This window comes from Poecilia mexicana, unplaced genomic scaffold (genome assembly GCF_051168715.1).
Source record: "Poecilia mexicana isolate PSO_F unplaced genomic scaffold, ASM5116871v1 scaffold_5, whole genome shotgun sequence".
Lineage (NCBI taxonomy): Eukaryota > Metazoa > Chordata > Actinopteri > Cyprinodontiformes > Poeciliidae > Poecilia > Poecilia mexicana.
Window position 1 is genome coordinate 8,817,484 of NW_028263374.1, and position 26,692 is coordinate 8,844,175.

The window sequence follows — 26,692 nt, forward strand, 5'->3', positions numbered from 1 at the left end:
CCACAGTGGTTTATTTAATTGAATTTCTGTCATTTTCGTTCTTCAATTTCTTTAGATCGTTACATGATGTGTTGTTTTTTGAGATCTTTTAGCCTACTTCACGATGTCAGACGGGTTCCACTTAAGTGATTTTTGAATTCTGTGGCAGAAAGTAATGAGGCCTGAGCAAAGGTGATGAAACTGGACCTAAAAAAGTATATTTAATTACAGGTAATTGTGATTTTACAGGGGGGCGATTACTTTATCACATATTCAGCCCAGATTGGTTGGAATAAATAAATAAAACCATTTGAAAACTGTGTTTTATATTCACTTTGAACATGCAAGTCTGTTGTCAAAAGTTGTTTGAAGCAAAAGAGATAAGACCTCTGTCATCAGGCAAACCCTATTTTATAACTCTCTATTTTAGATATCAGAAGAAAAAGAAAATCTGTAGATACGGATTTACTGATGAAAGTTCAAAATTACAGAAGTGAAGATTGTAGGAACCGAAAAAAAAAAACAAAGATACGGAGCAAAAGCAGTTTCATAAAACACTGTGATCGAGCATTTGAATAAATCCCCCCCACAAAAAAAAAGCGCAATTTCCCAACCACCTGCTTTGCACTGAGCCTCCCAATCCTGCGGCTAAATAAAGCTAATGTCTCCTCACAAATAATAAAGCACACACCATCTTATTGTTTCCCCTGCTGTTTTCCTCGTGTGTTTTATGTTATAGAGGGGGGCCTGACTTTGATGGAGCAGGTGATTTTAGGCTGCGCCGTTGGCAGCGGAGAGATAGAATATCTTCCTAAGGCCTACGGATAGCACTTTTTATGAGCTGCTCATTGCTGGAACTACATCAACCTGTCCAAGGCCACCATTGCACCGCGGTCTTTAACACTCTGCCTCCATTACCCACCTCTATCATTCCTGTTATCATACAGGCTCAGTTCTTTTTCTCTGCATGTGGAGGAAAAAGGCATTTATTAAAACGGACAAATGAGATAAATTGGAAAGAACTGCTTGTAATTGTTTTCTATTTTAGGTTGACCACAGCCAATGGCCTTTATGAAACAAATGAGCCGGCCCTCATAACAAGGAGCAACCGTGACCTATTTGCGTGCAGTCCCAAACGCATAGTGCTGATGTGACGTAAAGCAAGAGGATAAGACAACTTGCTTCGACAGCCTTCTGCAGTCTTGTTAGTCTGTGCACACAAAAGACACACTCCCAAGGTGTCCAGGCTTTAATCAGTGATCAGTTTTGGCATTCAGCATCAGCATTGTCCCAATCACACGACAAACCACTTGGCAAAATTCACACCGCTGCGCTCACTGACCTCAATTCACTACATGAGTGCTTTACCCCCCTCCTCCTATCAATAGATCCATGATAAGGCATCTGGGTGGGGTAGTGGGGTAGATGTGGGAAGAAAAAGATGTCACGAATGGGACGCTGGTATCAACAGCAAAGTTAAATTATTGCCAATCAGATTTTATTCACAGCTCAACTGCTAGACAAATTGCAGCTCATGCCGTTTGCCATGGGTCAAGGCACTGACTAATTTCATTTTAATAAGTCATTTTCCAGGGTGGGATGACAACACAACATAATCATAATCAACATAAACATGCTTGGGCACACACAGGAAATCACACATGACCTTATGCCTAGGTTTATCAACACATCCCTTCAGCACCATGCAAACAAGAGGCGCTGCTGCCATGTCTTCATGGTTGATGTTTCATGAGGTGAGAGGACAGGATACGCCACCGGAACGGTCATGGAAATGTCTGCAGGAAGAACATTAGGAGCAATTATCTCAAAGGTTGAGGCACACTTTGTCTATTTTTAGTTGTAGAAATCAGAACTTGACTGTTTTGTTTTTTTTTGTACTTCAAACATAAATACAGATACTTCCTGTTGCGTATTTTATACACCTACTGAAGTTATAATGAAATCCAGAGCCGTACAAAACTCTTCATGCCCATTGAACTATTTATTTTCTCACATTACAAAATGAAACTTCAACGTATTTCACTGAGAACTTATATGATGCACTAACACTACATACATCATGAAGATGTGGATTTGCATGGTGTTCATATGCATCTAGCCCCCTTTACTCTGAAACCCTTAAATAAAATCCATTGCAACCAAATGCCTTCAGAAAATAATTGGTCAGGAAGAATGCAGCTGTTCTGTGAAGGCCTCAGAGGTTGGTGAACAAACAGCAACATGAAGACTAAGAAACATCAGAACTTAGACAATTTTCATTGCAAAATACCTCAAAATCAGTCAGATGGAAAAGAGAGCATGTTGCTATACATTCAAGCCTTTCAGTCTAGACTAAAGTTGGATGGTTGTAAGACATAATATGATTTGATTGAATCATTCTAATGTATCTCTGGTTGCATGTTCAGGGTAATTTTCTTGCTGGAGAGCGAACCTCCAGGTTCCAGTAGGTTTTATTGCCCTGTATCGTCCTCCCCAAAACCATTCACACCGCCTTTTTCTGCCCCCACCAAGTGCCATTGTGAAGATCAGCATGTTAGTGTGATGTGTACTTTTACTGTTTGTGCAGTCATAGCACTTTGCATGTACCCTTAAAAGTGCACCCATAGGAAGTCTGGAGGTCCTTCATCACCAGACTTCCTATGGGTGTTTCCATTTTTCCATTGCTGATTTGATCTGTTCTTTTGGAAAAAATAAAAAATAAAACAAAGCTGTGTCTCTACAGCAAAGGATAAAAAGTACTGAATAGAAATGCATGCATGCTAAACGTTTTGCATAAACTAAAATTAATTTAATTTTTTCTGGAATTCATAGTTATGCACTGCTTTTTGTTATTGTATTAATCACATAAAATGCCCCAAAAGTTTCAGGTTGTGACTTAAGAACATATATACTTTTGTCCAACATTTACTTTGTTTGCATTTGCTTGAGAGCAACATTAAAAAGCAAATTAGCATCATGTCATAAAACCGCAGGTAGGCCGCTGAATGCACAAACAGCAAATTATACCCTTATTAAGCTCTCTAAAATTCTGTCTCGAAGAATTAGTTTTACTCCAACTAGTTTACTCTTGCATCAGCTCCATTGCAATTCACCACAAGGTGTGAGTTGAGGCAAATTGATTAGATTAATACATATCTGGGCAAATAAACAAGTCGTGCCTTTAGGGTGCTTTCTTCGCAGCATTTCTTCAGAACTCTTCAGGAATCAAAGGCGCTAATATCAGCGGCTGCCATGCGGAATAACATCACGCGCTCATAAAAATACAAGTCCCATAAACATCAACATGGAGAAGAAACCTGTGAGAGTTACCATGTCTACGGCAAAGTATGTAGTTAAATCAAATTCCTGGTGCTGCAACGGAAAGAAGAAGGGGGAAAAAAAAAAGAAATCTCTCCAAAATAGAGCATAAATTCTTGATAAAATGTGCACTGGATTCAAAGGCTGTTGCGCCGGCTGCCTGTCATGTTCATAACTGGCTCTTTGAAGTCAGCTGTCAGTGTTCGATGCTAAACCATCGTCAGAGGTGCTCTCCCTCCTGTTCTTTCAAGTTCCCCTCCAGCGGCCGGTTTGCGGGGCGATGTTCATTTTGAATGTGCAGTTGCTGCTCTGGAGATAGGGTTGGTCAATCCTCCTGTCAGAAATATTATCCTTCCAGCTAGACATGTTTGCTTGGCATCCAGCCATCCTCAAAGAGAAAGAAAGGCATATTCAGCGGGGTGCAAAACACATGGTTGTTTCTGTTCACAGAATTTCAATCCACTCTATTTCTGTAACTGTTACTGGAAAAAAAAAAAGAGAGGTGAGGAGAGAGAAAAATAAAAAAATCACAAAATGTCACGATTTTGCCTACACATGGGAAAGCAGTCCGACAAGGCTCATCAAATGTACAGTATGCAATCCTATATCTGCTTTCTGAGCTCAGTTCTCATATATATTCAGAAGCCTATGGGGCTGCCAGAATCTAAACAGGATATTTGATCTTCAAGTGAGAGAAATGGGGTGTACACAATCAAGTGTGACGGCCAGCAGAAATACCACCAAGTCAGAGGGATATAGTCCAGCGTGAGGAAGAGGAGATAGCGGCGTAACTAAAGATACAGCCGGCATGTAGAGAGCAACAGCACTCAACAGATAGCGAGCCCTGGGGCGGGAAGATAGGCCCCACAGCAGTAGAAACATTTGAGACAAAATAGCTGACATTATCTTTTAATTAGATTCACACTATTTACTAGCTTGTTTGTACTCTCATTTATACATTACCTGATATGGCTTTCTTTTATCTGGTGTCGGGGGTTGTAGAGGCTGTTGATGATGATGGTGCTGGAGGTGGAGGAGATGATGCACGCGCCACATATTTCTTCAACAAAACCGACACTGTCACATGATTCGCCACTGTTTTGCATACCGGTTAAATAAAAACATCGGTGAGTTTTAACTGTACATTTCAAAAAAGACGAAACGGCGAAGACGACCAAAGGCTGACCGATTGATCCTTCCAGCTGTAGTTAAAACTTCACAAGTTTTACTCCTCCGGCTCGTTTGGTATATTCAATAACGTGATGTATGCACTCATACATCAGTTTAATGGAAGATGCAAATGTCCTCATTAAAGACGGAAGCACAAGTCCCTTTTACACACAGTCGATCCATAATTAGCTTGTTCGCTGCACTGGCCCTGAAGCATTTACCATAATACTGTCTGAGGCCAACAAGCTCAGTTAGACTGACTCGGTGCTTGTACAATGATGCAAAGTGGGGCAGCGAGGCTTCCAGCAAAAGTCTCTGGCAAATTAAAGACAGAACAAGAAAATCTGATTTCCACGTTTGTGCTAAGAGTTAGGCTACAATGTTAACGAATAGATATTGAAAAAGACTTACTATAATCACCGGACTATTGAGAGTACCTGGGGTGCAGCTGAATATAAGCTGCACCCCAGGTACTTTAAAAATAAATACAAGTTTCATACAGAAGCCAAATTCTTTCACAAAAACTACGTTGGTCAAAATTAGTGTATGGGCTGTACTTGTCTATAAGCTGCAAGTGTCCAAATTGTGCAATCCTTGAGGTTTTCCTTTGAGTTTTTTTTAATACATCTATAATTATTTGACTTTTTTTTTACAGAATTGTGTAAAATTATCTTTCCTCACAAGAGATGGATTTTTCTCAATGTCCTCCATGTGCATCATATCAAACTTCATACTTAGCGTCATGAAGAATTATGTATTGCCTCCCATAACAACTGGTTCAGTAATATATACTTTAAATTTTATAGACAAGACTTGCATATTTCAAAATAAAACCTGGAAATCATCTGGTCAACACAGTATTAGAATAAATTATATGTCACATTTCCTAATGTGTCAGCATTTATTTTCTTGAAACTAAACCAAAATGATGGTACAAATCAGAGCTGGTGTTATTTTTCCTTTTGCTTTTATTGTGCAAAAGTGAAACAGAATAATGTTTCAACACCAACTGTGTCTTCATCAGAGCAAAAGAAAAAAGAAAAAAAAAGTTGTTTAAAGTTTGTGAAACATGAGGTGAAATTAATAAGCAATCTCCAGCTCTCTTTTGTATTTTCAAAGTTTGATATCCTTCAGCTTGCGGCTGCTGATTCAGCTGCAGTCTGCTGAGAGATGCTCACAGACTCCTGAAATGTAATGTGGGTTGTTTCCTGATTTGATGTCCCATAAAAGGAAAGACATCAGCAATGATCACACGGAGGTGGTTGTTGCTGTATGTAAATCTGAAAAGAAATTTTTGTTTCTTTTTTATTATTATTATTACAATCAAAGCTCATCTACAACTACAAAACAACTACAACTACAAAAAGTAGAGGCAGCTGTAATGAACGTTTAATTTCTCACCACATATCTTATTTTGGAGAGCTGCCTGAAGAAATCTTATTTCTTTTATAAAAATGTTGACTCTATGGCATCTCATGTCACTTTGAATTTTGGTGTTTTATAGTATAGAGCACTTTGAACTGCCTTGTTGCTGAAATGTGCTATACAAATAAACTTGTTCGATTGACTGATTGTAAAATTCAAAAACATTTACAAAGATGTGCAATTATACAACAAAATTAATCGTTCCTATATGACTCATCACACGTAGTTCATAAATAACATTTATTCTGCCCCACTTGTTGATCACATATCCACAGATGAACAAGGTTAAACTGTCAGACACAACCACAACTACGTATTTCTTTCAAAATGTGCCCACCAGTAACAGATTTGCAATCTCGTTTTTTTTTATATCTATATTGCTGAAATAAAACAAGATAAAAAAAAAACCCCAAGATGGTAAAAAAAAAAAAAAAAAGACTTGCTGTTATAGTCTCTTTTAAGACTTTTCACATGTCTTCCATATTTACGCTGATTACATCTGCCCTTAAGGCTCCATCGTTTAGTATGTATCCCCACAGGTTGTTGTGTGATTGGGGCAATCTATAATACTAAGACACTTCAGACCTCTTACTGACAATATCCTTGTAGCTCTGCCATCTCATTGCACCACTTTAGGTTCCCATGCCACTTAAAGTGCACATTAGATTTCTAATGTAAACCTTCACTTACCTGTCAGCCACTACATCAACGCTACACTCCTAATGTTTCATCTTCATATCCTACAGAGGCTCTGCACTCTTATATTGGTTCATAAATTTAACCATTTTTTTGTTTTTACATGTTTTCATGTTATAGCCACACACTCCTAAGGAGATTTATTGGGAGTTTATGTAATATATTTACAGATAATTGTAATTGTGAAGTGGAAGGGAATGTTTTACTAAATGTTTTGCAAGTCTGGAAATGAATACCTATATTCTTTAATGCAAAAAACTCTAAGGTCAGTCACATTGGGCAGAGATTATCTGTGAACAGTAATTCTCGTTTAGATTTAGACTTTCTAACACAAATAGAAATGGATCTAAACCATTTTATTGGGATCACTGCCTGTTTAGGTTTGTTGAAAGCTGAACCCTGTATCAGTCTGTAGTATTTTCTAAGTTTTTCTGCCAGGATTGCTCTGCATTTATCTCCATCCATCTTCCCATCTACTTGGATCGACTTCCCTGAGCCTGGTGTTAAAAAGCCTTCCCCACAGCATGATGCAGCCACCACTTGTTTTTTAGTAGGAATGGTGTTATTTAAGGTTTCGTGTTACTTTTCTACAGCAGTTGTGCTTTGAGGCCAAAATGTTTAATGTCACTCTCATCAAACCAGAGTACCTTCCTAAGCATATCTGCTGCTGCCCAACATGGCTTGTGGAAAACTGGAAACAGGACTTTCTATACTCTAGTTTTCTTCTTGCTGCTCCTCCAACTACATGGTCAACTACATGGGAGCAAAGCTAATAGTTAAGGTCTGCCCACCTGAGCTGTACATCCCTGCAGCTTATCCAGAGTTATGGCAGATTATCTGATTATTGCTCGCCTGGCCTCGGCCTACACTTGAGCCACACTCTTAACTTTTGAACGACTGATTATACAGGGCAATGTGACGTCTTAAATGCTTATGAATTGATTTGTAACTTGATTTGTAAATTCGTCTTTAAAAAAAATTTATTCCCACCTTCTTGCTGACCTGTCTGCCGTCCTCTGCAAGATTTTCTCCATTAAACTCCTGACTTCCTTGCAGAACTGCTGTACATATATTGAAAACAACTTTTACTGGCAAAGAACTGTCAATGCTGGTGTTGCAGTAAATGGGGATGAACACCTACACAAATATCTTTCAGATTTTGTAAAAAAAAAAAAAAAAAAAAAAACTTGACATAAACTCCCTCTAAAATACCTTGAAATGTGTGGTTGTAGAGAACTTGATAAATTTAGCATTCTGTGTTTTATATAGCTGAGGTTTTTTTTATGTATGCTATTGCTAAATTAATAACTGATACTAAAAACTGTCCCTTGCAGTGTGACTCTTTATACAACATTAACTATGAAGACAGGACAAGGTCACACACCCACCGATGCAAACAATACTTTTTTTTGTGACAATGAAACATTTCATTTAGCACTCTCTTCCTTTTATAAGATCGGTTCTTTTTACATCTTTTGGACGGAGGTTCCATTTGAATCCTTGCCTTTTTATCTTGGTCAGTCTCAAATTCTTTGGCACACCTAAATAATGCATGCACCTGCTTTTGGGGGAAGGATAAAGTGGCTTTTAACTTTCACTAGCACCCAATACAGAGCTCTCGCTGTCAGGGCCCAGGTGAGCTGCAGTTGAGCATTCCACCATCGCTGTGGAGGTAACTTTCATGCTCCGTTGGGCAAACATTTTCCAGGTCACATTTTTCAATTACTCTGAGAGGCAGGTCCCACAGGCAACCAACCTCTCCCTCCCCCAGCAGCAACCACCCCAGCACACTTTGACATACACACACGCAGCTCCACCCATGCACTCATATAAACAGACTAAAGCCCCTTCTCCTACACCAGGCCATCTCTACATGCAATCTGTCCGACTATGCAGTGAAAAAAAAAAAAAGCAGCACAGCATCATCATCTCCCCCCACCTTCTACTGAAAGCAGACAAACAAGGCTCACATCGAGGGGAAAGGACGACTAATGGTGAAAAGGAAACAGAAGACAAGGAAACTTACAAATCATTTTCTAAAAAAAAAAAAAAAAGATGTATACTAGCTTATTTCCATCACAAATTGATCACTTGTTGACCAAAGTAAGATTAAACTAGGAGCAAGCAAGCTTTCGACACACAGAACGCCCTTCCATTATTAAAATTGTCAAGGTCCCTCAGGTTCAGCATGAGGTGTTTATCTTCTTATCTGAAGACTTTGAAGTCTCTCCCTGTGTGATTTGCCTCAGGCATGTGGGGAGATATGAAGAGTCATCTGCCTAATGCTGCTTCTGCAAAGCATTCATGTCTTTATGCATTCATGTACGAACCCATCAGGACGATGCTAATGTGCAAATGCTTCGATTCGTTCTCACTTCGGTTTTGCTGCCCCCTGCTTTCAGCTCCCCAGTCTACAGCTTAACATTTGTCTTTGGGGGAATTTTCCCAGTTTGCACCTCCTTAGTTCCTGCATTGATAACAGTAAGTTTCTCCACAAAATATCTTTTTAAAAAGACCTTTTTTTTTTCTTTTTTTTTTGCTGCCATCCTATTACTTTTGATTGCAACCGTTGCCTCTTTTGTCAGATGTGATTTTGCCGTTTTCCCGTTGCACGGTAGTTCACACATTTAAAGCTGTTGCTTAGTTCTGCTCTGCACATGCACAGTACTATACAGAGGGACCTGGAAGAGCATCGTACACTGAAATAGTTGATTAAATTCCCAACACACAAGTTGTCAAATATGTCGAAAAGACAGAGAAACCCTGAATTTGCTCCTTCAGAGAGGACAGCAGTTCTGTCAGGCTAAGTGTTATTTCCTGTGTGTCTGAAATAGAACAAGTTAAACGTAGTAAAAAATAGATTTTGAAAGCAGTGGGGTTTTTTTAATTATTATTATTATTATTTTATTTTATTTTTTTTTAATTCACATTTAGTCATAGCTTACGTCATGTTTTAGTTCTATTTTTTTCTTTGCTTTAAGCTACACAGTTAGGTTAAAGAACCAAAGATATTAAGCTCAGTTACAGAAAAGATCTCAACAGAATGACTCCGACAATGGATTTCACATCTGTTGTGTGTGAGAGAGGTAAGTCTAATCTGAAATTAAAAAAAATAAAAGCAAGTCCGACCACCACCAAACATTACATGTTTGGGGTGACGTGGAGATTTAGTTTTCTGTCATACACAATTTACATGCGAACCAAAAAAAAAAAAAGAAAAACAACATAATTTTGCTCTCCTTCAACTAAAGCATCTTCTCATATATGTTTGCTGTGTCCCAATACACTGCAGCATGTGGGATACAGTAAACAGGACTTCCTCTTGCCACTTTTCCACAAAGGCCAGATTTGTGGATAGCATGACAAAAAGATGTTCCTTTCAACAATTTCCACCAACTGAGCAAGGAATCTCTGCAGCTCCTCCAGAGCTACCATGGGCCTCTTGACTGCTTCTCTAAATGCATGATCCACACAGGATAACTCTGTTTACTAATTTAACTTCTTATGCCAATTGGTTACAATTGTTTTGGCTTAAAACTGAATACTAATATGTGCCCCGCTTTTCACGTTTTAAAAAAATGTGGAGAAATGTGTGTCCTTTTCCTTTTACTTCACAATTATAGTTGATTATAATTATTATTCTCATTCGTCTATCACAACAAACACCAATAAAATAAATTTAATAGCATACATAACAAACTATATATATATATATATATATATATATATATATATATATATATATATATATATGCACATACAGATATAGTTTAGAAGATGACAAATGAGGATAAAAACCAGTTTTTCAATATATTGTTGCATTTCAGCTCATACCTACCAACAAGTAGTCAAAGGGTGTGAGAGAATAAACTTAAACCTTTTTGATTCTTCACTTCTCACTGACATTGACACTGACATTGAAATCATAGCCTGCAGCTTAAATCCCTCTTGGAGCAAACCAAAAAGGACATTGTTAAACCACATCGTGGCAGTGCCTGACATTTTGTTCCTTCATTATAAATGACATAGACAGTGTAGTATATTCTAAGTGAATTCCAAACAGATTATCCTGGTGCCAAAACTCCTCATTAGTGCATCACATCGTCAGCTGAAAATGGCCCCACGACAAATACACTATTTACTGCAACTTGAGTAATGTTTGTCTCTGCTGACAGGTTGAGGAAGTGAGAGTTTTACTGAAAGGCAGACAGCACATGTTTGGATTGGACTTTTTGTGGAACATTCACACAAGAATGAAATTGTAGAAAATCACATGACTTTATGCTTTTAATCCATGTGTAGGAACTGAAATCTCCATAAATGCGCCATCTGTTGCCAGCTAGATATCTTTCAACCCCAAATACCTGGCATGACTTTAAAAACCTCAGTCAGGGCCTTTTAAATCCTGATTACAAGATGACTGCATGGAGCATTCCTGAAGACCTGCTGTATGCCATACGTGTCAGATATTTCAAGCCACACACTGGCTCAAACTAAATAACGTAGTAGATGAATTGGGATTGACGGAAAGATCAAATATCCCAGCATTACGCTTCGGGAACGCTGTTCTTCAGCGTGGCGTGGAAGCTAGTCTTGATTGTTGGAAAGATGGATGGAGCTGAACACAGAGAAGCACTGAAAGAAATATTGTTTGAGCCTGTAAGAGCAAAAGAACAACAACCATAAACATGCAGCCAGAGGTTTATAGGTTAGAAGGGTCTAGTCAAAGTACAGACCTAAGTCCAAGTGAGAATCTGTGGTAACAGTTCAACTCTTATTCTTACAAACACCCTATATGTAACCTGACAGAGCTTGAGCTAGTTTGTAAAGCAGAAATGGCACAAATTTAGGACTTATATGACCAAGAAATTACAGAGATACCTCAAATGTGACGCGTAATTCCTGGAATACGATTACATGCCACATGTTTTCTGGGTTTTTTGTTTTTGCCAAATGTATAAGACTCATTTGTGGGGGGGGGATCATTTCGCATCCATTTCTCAATTACCAACACCTTTTTTTGGTCCATCACATAAATTCAGAATAAAGTACACTGAAGTATGAGGTTGCAACTTAAAAAATGTGGTTGCTGCATGATGAAGTGTTAATAAATGTTCGCTTTAATACGTTCGCGAGGCACTGTATATATGCAGATGTGGGGACACATTGAGATGCATCCAGTATGCAAATCTATATTCATTAAAAGACACACACATACTTTACGCAGATTATAACTGTACACTTGCAGTTTAACAGCAGCTCAATAAGTATGATGAATTTTGCTGTGGAGTGTAAATGCAAATTCACAAACACCCTCTTCTGCAAAACACGTCGGCAAGGAAACATCATTATTTTCTTTCGGCAGACTGAGGGGAACATTTTTTAAAAGAATATACATTAAACTGCCGACAGACCTTCGTTTCTACAACCTGCCAGACGTTGTCATGTTCTGATCCATCTGTTTCTGTGTAGTATTATGCATGTGGACCCATCAGTGTGAGCAGCACCCCTGGGCATGAGCATGTCATACCTGCTGAGTCTCCCCCGAAACACCTGCTGCTTCGCGTCTTAACACATGCAAGACAAATGTTGAGCATCTGCATTATTATTCTAAAAAAAAAAACTGCTCTCCTTATGAAATTTCAGATATTGTGAGTTTTTTTTCTTTTTCTTTTTTTTTTTTTTACAGGATAAGCTCGGCACAGGTAGTGCTAAGCTTTAGTACCGCACAGGGGTGTTAATTAGACTCACCAACAATAGCAAGTGACGAGGTGCTGCAAGTGACGCATGAAACCCCCAGCATGATTAGCACACACTGAAACATTTCACTCTGAGAAAGCTCCTGGTCGACTGCTGCTGTTCTGGGTTTTTTTAGTGGTTTAGAAAACAATATATGACGCAGAATACAAATAAGAGAATAGGGTTAAATGGAGATTTGGAAAGCTTGAGGGCAAAGTCATCTAAGGAGAACAAAAAAAAATAGTCAAAGCAAGAGCTCGAAGGCAAAATCAGACCAATCACCATGATTTAACTGGTATGAAGTACAGCAGCATAAATAAATCACATGCATCACACTTGCATTGTTTTCTACAGCAAATAAAGAATTTAAAACATTCTTTGGTGATTCATCCTATTGAGACTCTAAAACAGGAGAACACAACAGTGTATGGATAACGATGCGGCATCTGTTACCACACAATCACTGTCTGTGGCACTCCCAATGTTTATATCCTTTCTTGACAGAAACAGGAAGTGGATGTGACACTTTGGGGACAAAGATCATCTATGCAGAAAACCGAGATGAGCTCCATGTAAATGAACTGGTCTGATATCTTTTCACTCACCAGAAACAAACTCTCTGTTAATCATGAAAACAACTGATTATGAAACAGCTGAAACAGTTTTAAGTACCTCATCTCGTCATTCTGCACCCATTTCTAGTGCTTTGTGTAGTTTTGGTAATAGACTATAAATTTGACAAATGTCTGTGTAACCTGGACTTGAGATAAAACCTCAGGAGACATGAAAAATACCACTCCTGTGTCGCCTTGTAAGGTAGGCAGGGAAGTGCGTTTTCACAAAAATAAGATGCTTTTAAACCTAATCAAATTTTCAATATGTGTGCACTTTACCAGTGTTTTACGTAAAAAAAAAAAAAAAGTGCCAGTACTCCCTTTAATGTCATATAAATATGGGACAGAAACATGGGTGATATTTTCATCTATTGATCTACAGATCAATATTTGTTTGTACAGAAATTACAAAGTACAAAAGAACAAAGCCAGTTCTAAATCAAATCCATATCAGCCAAATACAAACTGTTGTGGAGCCACTATTATTAAATTTAAGCCTCATGGCTTTGACGTGGACATGAATAATACCATTGAAAAGATAAAGATATAAAATAAAAGCTCCTTAAAACCATAGCCAACGGTTGACTTCGCCAAAGCAGGAAGTATGTGCTTTCAGGGTTGACGAAGTCTCTTTTGGTGTGAACAGATCATGCCAGTGAACTATAGGGGGAAACGCATATCGAATGGGAAACTCAGCCTGATGTAAAACCAAATAATGTCCCAGTATGCGCACTGTACTGAAAAAAAAGTACTGGTACATCGAGAATTAAAAGTACATACCAACCCACTTAAAGCATTGGTTCAAAACCATATAAACTGGCTTAGCGCTACCACATAAGCTAATTATTACAATGTTCATTATCTTGGGGTACAGCCAATCAGCATGAAGGAAAATAAACTATTAATGGATTTACTGCTTAGCAAGAGGTAGCCCTTAGTGTGTAAAGCAGCAATGAACGTTCTTTTGGAAATTATAGATATGCTTTCCAAAAAAAAATCTGCAAATGGGTGAATCCTCAAATAAAACACACAACTCAGCTTTCCCAAGTTGAATAGCAGAAAATGTTAGGCTAACGTCTGATTATGCTAAAGTCTACAAGGCAACAAACTAATGAACTTACTCATGCAGTAATCCAGAGGTTCCCAAACTGTGGGGTGCGCCCCCTAGGGGGGGGCGCCGTGTCATTGCAAGGGGGGCGCGGGAAGCCGTCTGGATGAAAACAAAACAAAACATGAACACTGTACGCGCTGGGGTTTTACCTTAGAATGGCCAACTCTCTGTTATTCCTCTGTCAATTTGATACAGTAGAGGCTTCCACACTTCCCATATTTGTGTCCTCTGTCACTTTTATCAGCAGTTAAAACTGTTTAATCCGTTGTTAACATGTTGTAACCTGTTTTTCCGAGCCGCCTTTAAACGCAACATGAGCGCTGGGTTCGCGCTGGGTTTACACCTGTGAAGGAGACCTGCTGCTGCTGTGCAGAGCTACGTAGGTTTGTGTTAGAATCACGGCAGCAAACCAGCAAAACGCAAAGAACTTTTCACAGTTTTTCCCTCCAAACTAACCGACTGAGTTGAGTAAAGCTGTTGGATGCAGGTAATGTTAGCTAAAAGATGACTAGCTAACATCAATACAGAACCTTAAGCTTAACAAGTACCTTGTAGGCTACCGATGTTGGTGTCTATTTTCAGCTACGTACATTCATTTTGCCCCCAAAGAAGTTGATGCCTCCCCCACCCCCGTCACACGCGTGTTTCAACCAGACAGCCATTTGTAATCCATAGGGGGGGCGCAGAAAATGTTTGGAAACCACTGGGGGGGCGCAGAAGAAAAAGTTTGGGAACCACTGCAGTAATCTAACCTCAGCATCAGACGTATTGATGAATATTGCAATCTGTAAACAGAACACTACTTTGTCTTCTTACTATTCCCAGATTTAGTCATGGTTTGTCACGTTCATTTAAAAAAAAAAAATAAATACATGCGCTAAAAAGCAAACATGTTGAAGTGTGTCAAAACCAAACATTAGTACGTACAGATCCAGAAACCGCTAATTGGTTGTACTATGTGGAAAAAAAAAAAAAAAATCAGAGGGAGGGAGGATATTTAATTAACCACCACCACGTCTCCATAGTTACGTGGCGCGGGAGGACAGGAGTCGAACCGACGGGCTGAGATGGAGATGAAGGAAAAACAGGAGAAGGAGGCATTCTCATCTGTTTCCTACTGCTGCATTGATGTTTGCACTTGGGTGTACAATCATGTTTCACACACGATTGCACATGCTGAGACACACACAAGTTATCCGCTGGGATCAGATTGAGCACAGAATTGTGCTGTTCGGGCTGTGATAGTAGCTGGCCTTAGATACATATGAGCTCCTGCTGTCGTTTTCCTAACATGCTTTGGCAGAAAGGACCGTAGCCCTGTTGGTCTATTTTTTGCTGGCAGGGTGTTGGGGAAAACAACTAGAATGCTTGTTGACTGCTTAATCATAGAAAATAATTTAGGTACCAAAGCGCTGTGATGGGAAGTGAGGCATAAAAGCCTTGCCCTGTTTTTTTTTTTTTCTGAGCACTAATCCAGTCAGTTAGTTCATCTGCAGATGCTAATCCTTTTTTTTAACCCGAGCCAAATATGTAAAATGCATCGCAGCAAAACGCGCTTACAGTATTTTTATTTATTTATTTAGGATTTTTTTTGGCAGTGTTCTTCTGACATTCAGCAAGCGGAGAGAAATTGTCTCACCTCTGTTATTTTTTTCTTTTCTCTTTCCTCCGCAACTTGTTCGCATCAGGAGAAAAATGAGCAGCAGGCCGAGTTGCTGTGATCTCTATCCCACGTGTGATGATTTTTCAAATTCTGCTTAGCCATAAAATTGAATCTATCAAATCTCTAGCGCGCCACCTGCCCCCTACATTTCTTACTCCCAGCTTTCCTTTTTTTTCCCCTGAGCTTTATCGTTTTGCACAATCTTAGTCCCTCTGCGCAGCCTTGAGGTCGGACAGCGTGATTATCGATGGGGGAGATTTAGATAAAGAGAAAAAATGACTTTAGCTCTACCTAAAATGACCTTAGATATTACTAGCTTACTTTTCAATTTTACAAATTCAAAACAAGCGCAGAGTACCGATGCATTGCAGAGGTATGCCGTCTGAGACATAAGATAGAGAAGCCCTGTGGTGACATTTCTATCTTACATCTCCCCTGACTCCATATAGTCTAATCCCTGCTTTAGATTGAAAGCTTTATACAAGGCAAAACTGCCTTTCACTCACAGCACGGCAGAGCACAACTCGCCAGGGTTAGCTCTAATTACAAGGTCCACAACTCCATATTTCTTCCCAAACACTTTCAGAAGATGTTGCCTTGCAGTTATTGAAAGGTGCGCGTTTGAATGGCTTGAAATGATTTCTCTGTTCTTAGCACTGAAATCATTTTTGGCTTCACAATGGCCTTCCCGACATCACCATTATCGTCCTCCCCCAAACTCAATAACCTCAGAGCCGTGAAAGGACTTTGTAGCTCGCTCTTAGAGCAGTAGGAGACTAAATCTTGAGAAACGGTATTTTATGGTAATCTTTCATGCCCAGCTGGAACCTGTGATTAATTGTTTCGGGCGTTTTTAAATTCCATTATTTTCCTGTTAATGATGAAAAATTCAACAGCTTATTAATTCACTTCAACGAGTTTATTTGGGAGCAAAACATACTTCAATGTCTTCTTAATTAAAACAGTCAAATGCAGGTAAGAAGTACTTATTTGCCACACTCATTAAAAACAGTGTCTTGGAAAAGTGTTTTTATATATATATATATATTATTTTTATTCAATTCAATTCAGCGTCACAACTGACAGGTGCTTTGGTTAGTCATGGCAGCGTGCCGCTTTCTTCCACCCTGCGCCTCCTGCACCTCCAGCCTCCATCTCATACATCCTTCATGTGGGTTAATAGGGAAAATACAGGAGTCTGCTAAGCTTTGGAGAGCATTTTCATGACATGTTTCATTTAGAAAACCTAAAGGTAATGGTAAAAATGAATCCCATGAAGGCATCAAATAAATCTGATTAGATGGGAGATACGCTTGTGTTCCTTTAGGGTGAGGATTAGCAGGCTGCTGTAGTGCAATCCATACTTGTCATAAACAACACTCTGACATGTGTTGCCGAGGATGCCGAGATGTGCATTAGCACGGAGGAGATTATCATCGTTGAAGGATGGCAAGATGTTTTTCTCGACAAGTTTGTCATTTAGTCACTTGTGCATTCAAAATCTCCCACTTGACAAATCACCTCTGTTTCATAAACAAGGGAAGTGTTGAGAGGTTCTCCAGAAAAAGTTCAGAATAAGGCTTTCCACTTCGGTGCCTCTTCAGTGACTTAAAGCTGCACTCTTTGGATTCTGTCCAAAGTGATGTTTTTCTGTGGTCCTGACATGATGGGACTGCATAAGGTTTTGAGAGATCGATCAAATAAAGCTTTATAAATCAGATTTTTCTGTATGGATAGAAAAAGAATAAAGCATCCTTAATATTTAATTAAAAACCAGCATAAATGGTTACTCGCAAGCTGGTCATCCTCAGTATTCAGCAGCAAAATAAGTGCTTTTGCTAAACTCAGGTTTTATATCAACATGGGACATGTGTTTGGACACATGAACTGTTGTGAAGAAATACTTCTTGTTAAGCTGTTATCTCTTTTTGTCTCAGATTACATTCATGCAATATGTGAAGGAAAAAGAAATGAAGAGCATTTTCTAAAACATTAGGTTATGTCAACCTGAAATGTACAGTGGAAGTGCAGTGTGCATACATCTAGTGAAACATTTTGAAGTTTTTGAGATTTTTAGTTTCCTAATAAATTTGCAAACATGATTAACCTTAAATGTCAAACATATCCTGGGAATTTTAACTGGAGTGTGTACGCTGTTGACTTCCACTACCTGTAATTTATGAAAAACTAACCTCAGGATTGTTTGTGTCTATATAAGGATGAAGGTAAAGGAAGTTGCAGTATAAGACAGAGAAAGTTATCTTGGGCTGCAATTTCAGTGTTCCATACGGAGTCAACAGCTGTGATGCAAAAGTGGTCAAATAATTATTTAAAAAAACCAATAAGATCAAGTTCACTCCTGTGGCAACCACGTTAACCTCTCGGCATGGAGAGGTGAGTGGATCTTCATCAGAGCATTGGGGAAGCGCAACAAAAGATTACGTAGTATCGTTATCAGGTCATGGCAAAATTCTTGTGACATTTTTTGTCGGTTTCATAGCAGCAGAGCGTTATGTCCAGGATGTTCATGCCCAGAAAATTACAAAATATAAAAAGGTCCATGCAAGATCTGCTTGAGATCAAATTACATTGTTGCAATTGACGTCTTGATACATTAAGGACACAAAAGGCAAATATGCAACAGTGTGAAAAGTGTGTCATGCAGAAAAGGTGTCTTGATGACAGCGATGTTCACAAGAAACGGTGCTCAAAATCTGATTGCTTAAGCATCAGTTGTGTATCAGTGAGCCTAATTGTCGAGGTTTATTCCTATAGTGCCATCCCTGCTTAATGAAGCGCGAACTCTTTGTTGTGGCAGAATAATGTGGCCATGTCACCCTAAGGACTCTATCCGGTAATGCACTGCCTTGTTCTCTGTAGATTTCAAAGATATTTTAAGCGTAATTGAAAGCTGAATTTGCTGAACAGGCAATTACTACAAATCTGGGAAATCACTTGCAACAGGCAGCGTATGCGGAGGAGGGCAGGAAAGTCTCTGTTTGGTGCAAAGAAAATTACCACACTGTAAAAAAAAAAATGTCATTTTTACGGTAAAGTACTGGCAGCTGTGGTTGCCAGAACTTTACCGTAAAAATTACAGTCAGACAATTTTTACAATTGCTGATTCTACAGTAATAAATGGTGTTTTATTCAACCTTTTACTGTAAAAATGACAGTTTTTACCATTGAAATTGATCAAGTTGTATCCTAAAATTTACATTAAAACAATATTGCAAATACAGTTAGAGCCATGAAATATGAAAGTATTTTGCTGTAAAATTAACAATTTAAATTATAAAATATGTCACTGAATTCCTGTATAATTACAGGGTTTTGTCTGTATTTTAAACAGTAATTCTCTGGCAGCTGTGGTTGCCAGAACTTAACCGTAAAAATTACAGTCAGACAATTTTTATAATTGCTGATTCTACAGTAATAAATGGTGTTTTATTCAACCTTTTACTGTAAAAATGACAGTTTTTACCATTGAAATTGATCAAGTTGTATCCTAAAATTTACATTAAAACAATATTGCAAATACAGTTAGAGCCATGAAATATGAAAGTATTTTGCTGTAAAATTAACAATCTAAATTATAAAATATGTCACTGAATTCCTGTATAATTACAGGGTTTTGTCTGTATTTTAAACAGTAATTCTCTGGCAGCTGTGGTTGCCAGAATTTCACCGTTAAAATTACAGTAAGATATTGTTTACAATTACGATAGATGAGTATTGGTGTTGCTGATTCTACAGTAATAAATTGTTTTTTTTAACCTTTTAATGTAAAAATTACTATTATTACCATTACAAAAAATTACATTTTGTCCTAAAATTGATCTAATATGCAGTTCATGACATGAAATTTGAAAACATTTTACTGTAAATTTAACAGTTTTACCAGGCAAACATTTCCCTAAATTACTGTATTAATACGTTTTGTCTTTATTTCTCAAAGGGAAAAACCTGTAAAACTGTAGGATATTTATCCTTTTCTTTAATGGTAAAAGAGCACCAGTATTGCTGATTTTATGGTTAATTACTGACTTTGAAGCCATAATGTTATATAAAAGTAAGAAAAAAGTTTGGCTAAAAATTAACATTGAAACATTAAAGAAATGTTTAGTTAGTGCAAATTGTGAAATTAAAAAGTGCAAATTTACTTGGTAAAATTATCAAATCGATTATAGCAGCTAAATAATGTGCTACCAGTTTTGTCTCATGGTAAAAACATGGAAAAGTATAAGTAAATTTTACATAAAATATCCAATAAACCAAACTTCATTGTATTTTTTCCATTTAATGAAAAGTTTTTGGGCTGTACAAACTTCTCACAACCCTGTGAACAGTGATTACAAAGAACTTGTAACACATCTTCCAAAAAGCAGCAAGCACTTATATTAGTACAAAAGTTTGAACAGATATGACACATTATCACTTCAACCCCGGTGCAATGTGTTTCAAATGAGTAATCCATATGTCATATGGAATTGGCACATACACAGAAATAAGAACTTTCTAACAAATGGATCAGGTCAAACAACTCCTAGTCACATCTAAACAGTCTGTGCTGGGCACCACAACATAACATTACACATCATATCACATGACTCACAAAGCATGGTCTAAGTCCACTCATGGTCTGCAAGGTCAGCGATGAGTGCGAGGACTCTTGGGTTGACCGCCAAGATCTTCCTCCTCTTGCTATGCTCAACTTTTGTTCCTCTCTCCGGATTAATTGAAAAGAAACACCTTGAAGAAAAGAAATTTTATTGCATTTAATGTTATGTTTATAAATGACTTAACAGAGAGATATCACGAGATCCAGCTTTGTGGTCGCTGGATTCAGTGGCAGAGCCAGAGGAATATTTAGTGACAGGCTTTTGTGCCTATCCTGCTTCACAAACAGATTGAAGAACTCTTCTGTGTCCATGGCCATAAAAAATATACAATTTAAACACTGCTCAGCAACAGCAAAGAAATGATAAAACATTTTTACACTTTCTACTGGCATTATTTCTATCACGAATATTTAGATTTAGCAGTTTTTTCCCCTCCAATTGTTTTTTGTATTTATTATATTTCGGTAACTAGTAATATTCTGATCTATATTGTGAAAACTTTATCTTGCTGGTAAATGTAGACTGTGTGTAAGTATAAGAATTACCTCTGGAGGAACTCCAGTGTTGACCGCAGTCCCACTGGGTAGTGTATATTGAAACAGTAGTAACTGCCAAACATCAGGCAGATGGCACAGGAGAAGGCAGTGATGTGGTCATTGATAATCTTCTGATCAATACTCAACATGAAGCAGTCCGCAGTGAAGCAAGAGGACCCTTTGAATAAAAAACATGAACAAATATATATCACAAAAAGCCCCTGTGTGAACCATTCAACTACTTTGTCAACTTGGTTCAGACATACCACACACAATAAGGCAGGGTGTTGCTGGCACATTCTCCATCTCAACCTCTTCAGCAAGGCTCGTCTTCTCAACATAGTGGAACATATGCTCTTCCTTCTCACCAAAAAAAGCAAGTAGAAGAAGAATCATCTCTGTACAACCACTGGACTGACCTTTTTCACTTGCTAACTTGAGGAGAGACTCCAGAATTTGTTTTTCTTTCTGAGCAAAAACAGTTTTAAGGAAGTTGAGGATGCGCTCCCCCTTTTTGTCCAGATTGGTGAAGAAGGCTTCCATCAGACTGATGCCAGTAAGTTGCTGGAAGTGTTCTCCCATGCCAGTTTCATGGAACAAAAAAGGCCATTCTTGGCATAGCTTCAGGATGCTTGTACCTTTATTGATGTCCTGTCGTTGCATGTAATAGGTGGACTTGATAAGTTCTTTCACATCTTCTGTAGCATATTTTTTGTCTTTGAACATCTTTTTCATGTCTTCTTTTTTCTTAAGCTGACTCTCTACAGTCTCAGAAAGGGGCAAAAACTTTGGCGCCCAGTTGACACAGCCATACGTGTCTTGAACACTGGCTTTCTGCTCAGCCGGTATCTCATCAGTGTCATTATCTGATTCTGCCTTGCGTTTAGTTATCTTTGGTGTGTCTTGTCGTTTGACATTTTCAATTCTTGCCTGAAGTTGTTTTACCAAGGAATGATAACCAAGTCCAATAACGTCACCATCAATGACATCCTTAAGTGACTTTGGATACCTGCTCACCATCCTTTCTGCTATTTCAGTAGTGTTGCGTTTGGTTGGATTCTTGCAAATCAGCATCATTTCAGAGACAATAATCCTCACCATTAGTCTTCGAAGTCGTGCACTTGGCCTTTTCTGTCGTTCCAAAGTCTGTATCAGCTCTTCTGGAAGCTTCTGCCACGGTATCTGAAAACTGTCAACCCAGGTTGGCAAAACTGGGGAGCAGCTCAGGGAAGGCGATGAAGTAGCAGCAGACAATGGTTGTGAAAGTGAGGCTGCAGATTGAGAGGACTGAACGGATTGAGGAGAGGAGGATGCCCCGCCTGAAGTTGAAGCCATTGAGTCTGGAAAGGTACAACACATGAAATTGAAAAACATTAAATATAAGTATACATTGTTGTCCTTGTCAAATAAACAAACATATGAAATGTGATTGAAATTTGTCTTTGTTGACCTTTCATTTTCAACTTTGATCTGTAGGTAGGTGTAAAGCACATGTTTTGATGCAAAAGTTACACAAGACTTTATCTCAAAATACTTACTATTTTGGGCCCATGCAGCAACCAGTCTTCTGGCCTGTATGGGCTTCAGCACAGGCAATAAGTCTCCTTCGGTAATATACTGGAAATCATCTGTGGTTGTAGTGCCGAGTTTCTCCAACACATCCTCTAAAGCTGCCAAAACCTCCTGTGAAAGACCAGGAAGCACTGCTCGAATGGCATCCCGGATGTCCTTTTGTGTATCCATCATATCTGTTGAAATACAGAAAACTAAAAAAAGGTTGATCTCTGAACTATTAATATCAAGCCTTTACACTGCCAAAACACTATGCTTTAATGGTACAAACCGATTCCCATCTTTTATGTAAGACGACAATGGCCACATGTCAATCAGTTTACTAATGTGTCTGCATTCTAATCTTCTTGTTTCATCCTTTACAAAGTACATGTGGTAGTGTGGAAGAAATTCTCCACGATACACTCTCATCAGAAAATGAAGTGCAGATTCATCCTTCACCAAAGTAAGGATGAGTTCACCAAACTCCAGTGACTCATCATTCCTACTGACTACAAATTGGCCCTTCTTGTACGTTATTCCATTATACTGCACATCTGTGGGAGTCATTGTATTTATTTCAGTGAAACCAAAATGAAGAACTGCACCTTTAACTTCCTCACTGTACAGTTCTACATAAAATGGTGAGCCATCTTTTATTAGCAAGGTTGGGAGAGTCACTGTTCCAGCAGAAAGAAAGGCCTGTAACATTTGATGTCTCTCTGAAAGAGTCAAACACAGATTTTTGAAGTTCTTCAGTTGTCTGGCACATCTTTTGAAGTAACTATGTTTGCTCTCGAACCGCATGGTCCAGAGCCTGATGAGTGGACCAAATTTCAGAATCAGCCCTGGATAGTGTTGTAAATAATGATGTTTAGGTCTCAGTGCGTTATCTGGAAACAATACCTTCCTGGTTTCCAAATATTCCTGGATGAGAACATTCAAATATGCAACCTGAGGCTTGGAAATTTGCTGAGCACAAATCAGGTCAACAATATCCTTAAGCTGCAATGTTAACTGCCAGATATCATCTTGTGAATCCTGCACCTTATCACCAATTAACAGAGGCAACAGTCTCAAGAAATTCCAGTTTTGTACTGCTTGTCCACTGAGTTTCAGTGCTTTTGGAGTGACAGCACAAGGTTTGGAACAAGCATCTGTTGCTTTGTATTTGAATTGTCTGATGCGCCTGTTCAAAATTGTGTATGTCAGCCATTTCTTTTTGACAATCATGTATTTGAGATAAAGGGCAACATCATATGAGAGGACACCCTCGAAGATGTCATGGCCAAGACAAGGGGGCATGCCTGGTGAACAAACATTAAAGTTCTCTAAAGTATTAAACACTGACCTGAACTTTATCCCCTGTACTTCTGTCACATCCTCTCTTTCCAGCTGTTCAGTGGCAGATTGATATGTTTCTGGAGTCCGCTCTGGTCCAATGATAGCAGGATTTTCACTCTGAAATTCAGACCGAGTAATCAGACAATATCTGCAGAAGTACTGAGATGTACTGAAATTTTCCGTAAAACCCCCGATGCAGTGAGAGCCCAAGTTGTCTCCAGCAATGCAATACAGTGCTCCTTTCACAACTGATTCATCTGCCATAGTTATCCCATTCTCCTCTAGTATTTTCAAGTCAGTCAACAGTTCTGAAAAAACTCTGGAATGGCCAAATTCCTTGAAATCCTTCTCTCTACACAACAAGACCAACTGCATATGATCAGTATTTGATCGGACATGGGGCGGCATATTGAGTAGAGAAAAGTAAACAGCCAAGATCTTGTGCTTTTTTTTTGCAGATCCCAATGGATTCACAACTTCAAATGCATCTTGATAGAGAACCAGCTTGAGACAATTTGGGTTTTCTTGAAAAAATACGTTGGACATAAACACCTTACCATCGTCACAGTCAGAGAGAACATCAGCTTTTGAAACGCCATGAGCCATCATTAGGCCCTGCCAATATTTGGAATCTAACATACCTTTTAACGTATTTAGCACAGGAACATAGTATGCAAATCTATCTTTTCTGTCCTCATCTTTGCCCAACAACACTTTTTTGGGTTCCCCATATTTGAACATGTCTTTAAAACACTGGGCTCTAGAATAAGCAGTTCTCATTGGCCCTGTGTGGCAAGCTGAGAACAAGTCCGACTGTTTTACTGTGTCACAGATTTTTGCAATGTCTTCATCTGCAAATGACATTTCTTTAAGAAGCAAGTTCAATCTATTTAAAGAGTATGTCTGTCCCAATTCATGTATATTCTGCATCTCTTCTACAATGTTTTGAATGGTAGATGATGGAAGAAGATGCTGTCCCTGTAGTTTTATGTAAAACATACATACATTTCTAAGATACAAGTCACTGAAATTTGGTCCATCTATGACTGTGTCTTCTGCATCTGGCACACTGGAATCTTTTTTGGTAGCACTTGCAGCACTCTGAGTATCTTCATTACTTGTTTCACAAATCACATTTTCCAAAAAATTTTTATGCTTCCTGGAAATGTGAGAGGTAAAGGAAGATTTTACACGAAACACAGAGGTGCACCCTTTCACAGGGCAAGTTACTTGGCGCCCCTCTACTATATGCTCCTTCAAGTGAACAACCAAAGCTTTTATCCCTTCACACTGCCATTTACAAAGTGGAACTGTGCATTTTAATGTCGTTACACTTGTGTCCAGAGCAAATGTTGGCATGCTATTATGATGACGATAGAAGTGTGCTTTTAATGCTGCATAACCAGTACACACCTGCTTGCAACCGGCCGCAACGCACTTGAACATACGCCTCGGTTCGTTGCGATGCAGTTTGCAATGGAGAACAAAGGCTTTAACAGATTTAACTGTTTGTGCACACAGGTTGCATGAATACATCTTAAATATCTTACTTCGATGGATAGCTTATAGCAATGGCGATACAAAACAGATGTTAGCAATAGCTTTGTGGAGAGGCTAACTTTCCACAACTTTTTTTTCCCTCGTTTACAATGAAATTTCTTTTCAACCAAACGAATGCAATTCAAGCTATTTGTTTTCTGATATTTTCCGCAATATTTCCTTACCTGAGAAAGAGAACCGATCAGATGGAGAAGGTTGAATGATGAAGTCTCTGCACAATCTGAGCGGAATAGCTGGAAAAAAACGCGAACCACCGACTGCGACGGGTCCTCAAATGCAGCGCGCTGATTGGTCCGTTCAAATCCACCTCTTCAAAAGTAGCGCCACAGCTCCACTGCGCCTGTCCGCGCGGACCAGGTGCAGGTGGACCCTGTTGGCCCATTAATTAAGACTGACTCAATGAAAAGTTAAACTTTTTGAATGGAATTATTTAATAGATTTTCGATAATTACAATTTTTAGAAAGGGACTGTATATTTTTCCGTATAACCAATACTCTTTACAGTTAAAGCCATAATTTATTAAGATAAGGTATGCAATAAATGTGCAGCATATTTCTGTTATCCCCATGAGCATATGTAAGTTTATAAGAATAAAACCCCAAAATTACAGCATTGACTCTTAGAATCCTTGCAGCGTATTTCTGTAATTGCCACAAAATCATGCCCATTTAACAGTTACCAACTGTATTATTCAGGAGAATTAAATGCAAAGGTTACAGCACTACTACAATTTTTGTAATTTCCACAGCAGTATGCATATTGAACAGTTTCGAACTGTACACTTTATAATTATTGAATGCAAAAACTACGGTATACATTGCTAGAAAAATTACAGTATGTTTCTGTGATTGTCACAACAGTATGCACTTTTAACAGCTACTAACTGTATTATTTAAGAAAGATGATTGCAAAAACTACGGTATACATTGCTAGAAAAATTACAGTATGTTTTTGTGATTGTCACAACAGTATGCACTTTTAACAGCTACTAACTGTATTATTTAAGAAAGATGATTGCAAAAACTACGGTATACATTGCTAGAAAAATTACAGTATGTTTCTGTGATTGTCACAACAGTATGCACTTTTAACAGCTACTAACTGTATTATTTAAGAAAGATGATTGCAAAAACTACGGTATACATTGCTAGAAAAATTACAGTATGTTTCTGTGATTGTCACAACAGTATGCATTTTTAACAGCTACTAACTGTATTATTTAAGAAAGATGATTGCAAAAACTACAGTATGTACCACTAGAAATATTACGGAATGTTACTGTAAAAAGTATTACAAGACTTTATTTTACAGCAGGGCAATGTAAATTTTATGACAAAAAACAGTAAAAATTACATATTTTCAT

At 38.4% G+C, this 26,692-nt stretch overlaps 1 protein-coding gene across 1 annotated transcript; it reads right to left on the reverse strand.

Annotated features, from left to right (window-relative positions):
- Positions 1–19,999: 19,999 nt before the first annotated feature.
- Positions 20,000–26,249, reverse strand: LOC148159628 (uncharacterized). The gene is made up of 5 exons (XM_088005472.1): positions 23,776–26,249; positions 22,412–22,621; positions 21,140–22,213; positions 20,883–21,051; positions 20,000–20,467 (listed from the first exon to the last, which is right to left on the reverse strand). The coding sequence occupies exons 2-5, from the start codon at positions 22,617–22,619 to the stop codon at positions 20,341–20,343; spliced, it is 1,578 nt and encodes a 525-aa protein (XP_087861598.1). The 5' UTR covers positions 22,620–22,621; positions 23,776–26,249; the 3' UTR covers positions 20,000–20,340.
- Positions 26,250–26,692: the final 443 nt, after the last annotated feature.

Bases quoted from the DNA above. Each gene is read 5' to 3' on its own strand.
- LOC148159628 (XM_088005472.1), bottom strand. From the start codon at position 22,619: ATGATGGATACACAAAAGGACATCCGGGATGCCATTCGAGCAGTGCTT. The intron at 21,052-21,139 runs GTATGTCTGAAC...TTTTATTCAAAG, and splicing joins ACCCTGCCTTATTGTGTGTG to GGTCCTCTTGCTTCACTGCG. The intron at 20,468-20,882 runs GTAATTCTTATA...CTTTTCTTCAAG, and splicing joins ACACTGGAGTTCCTCCAGAG to GTGTTTCTTTTCAATTAATC.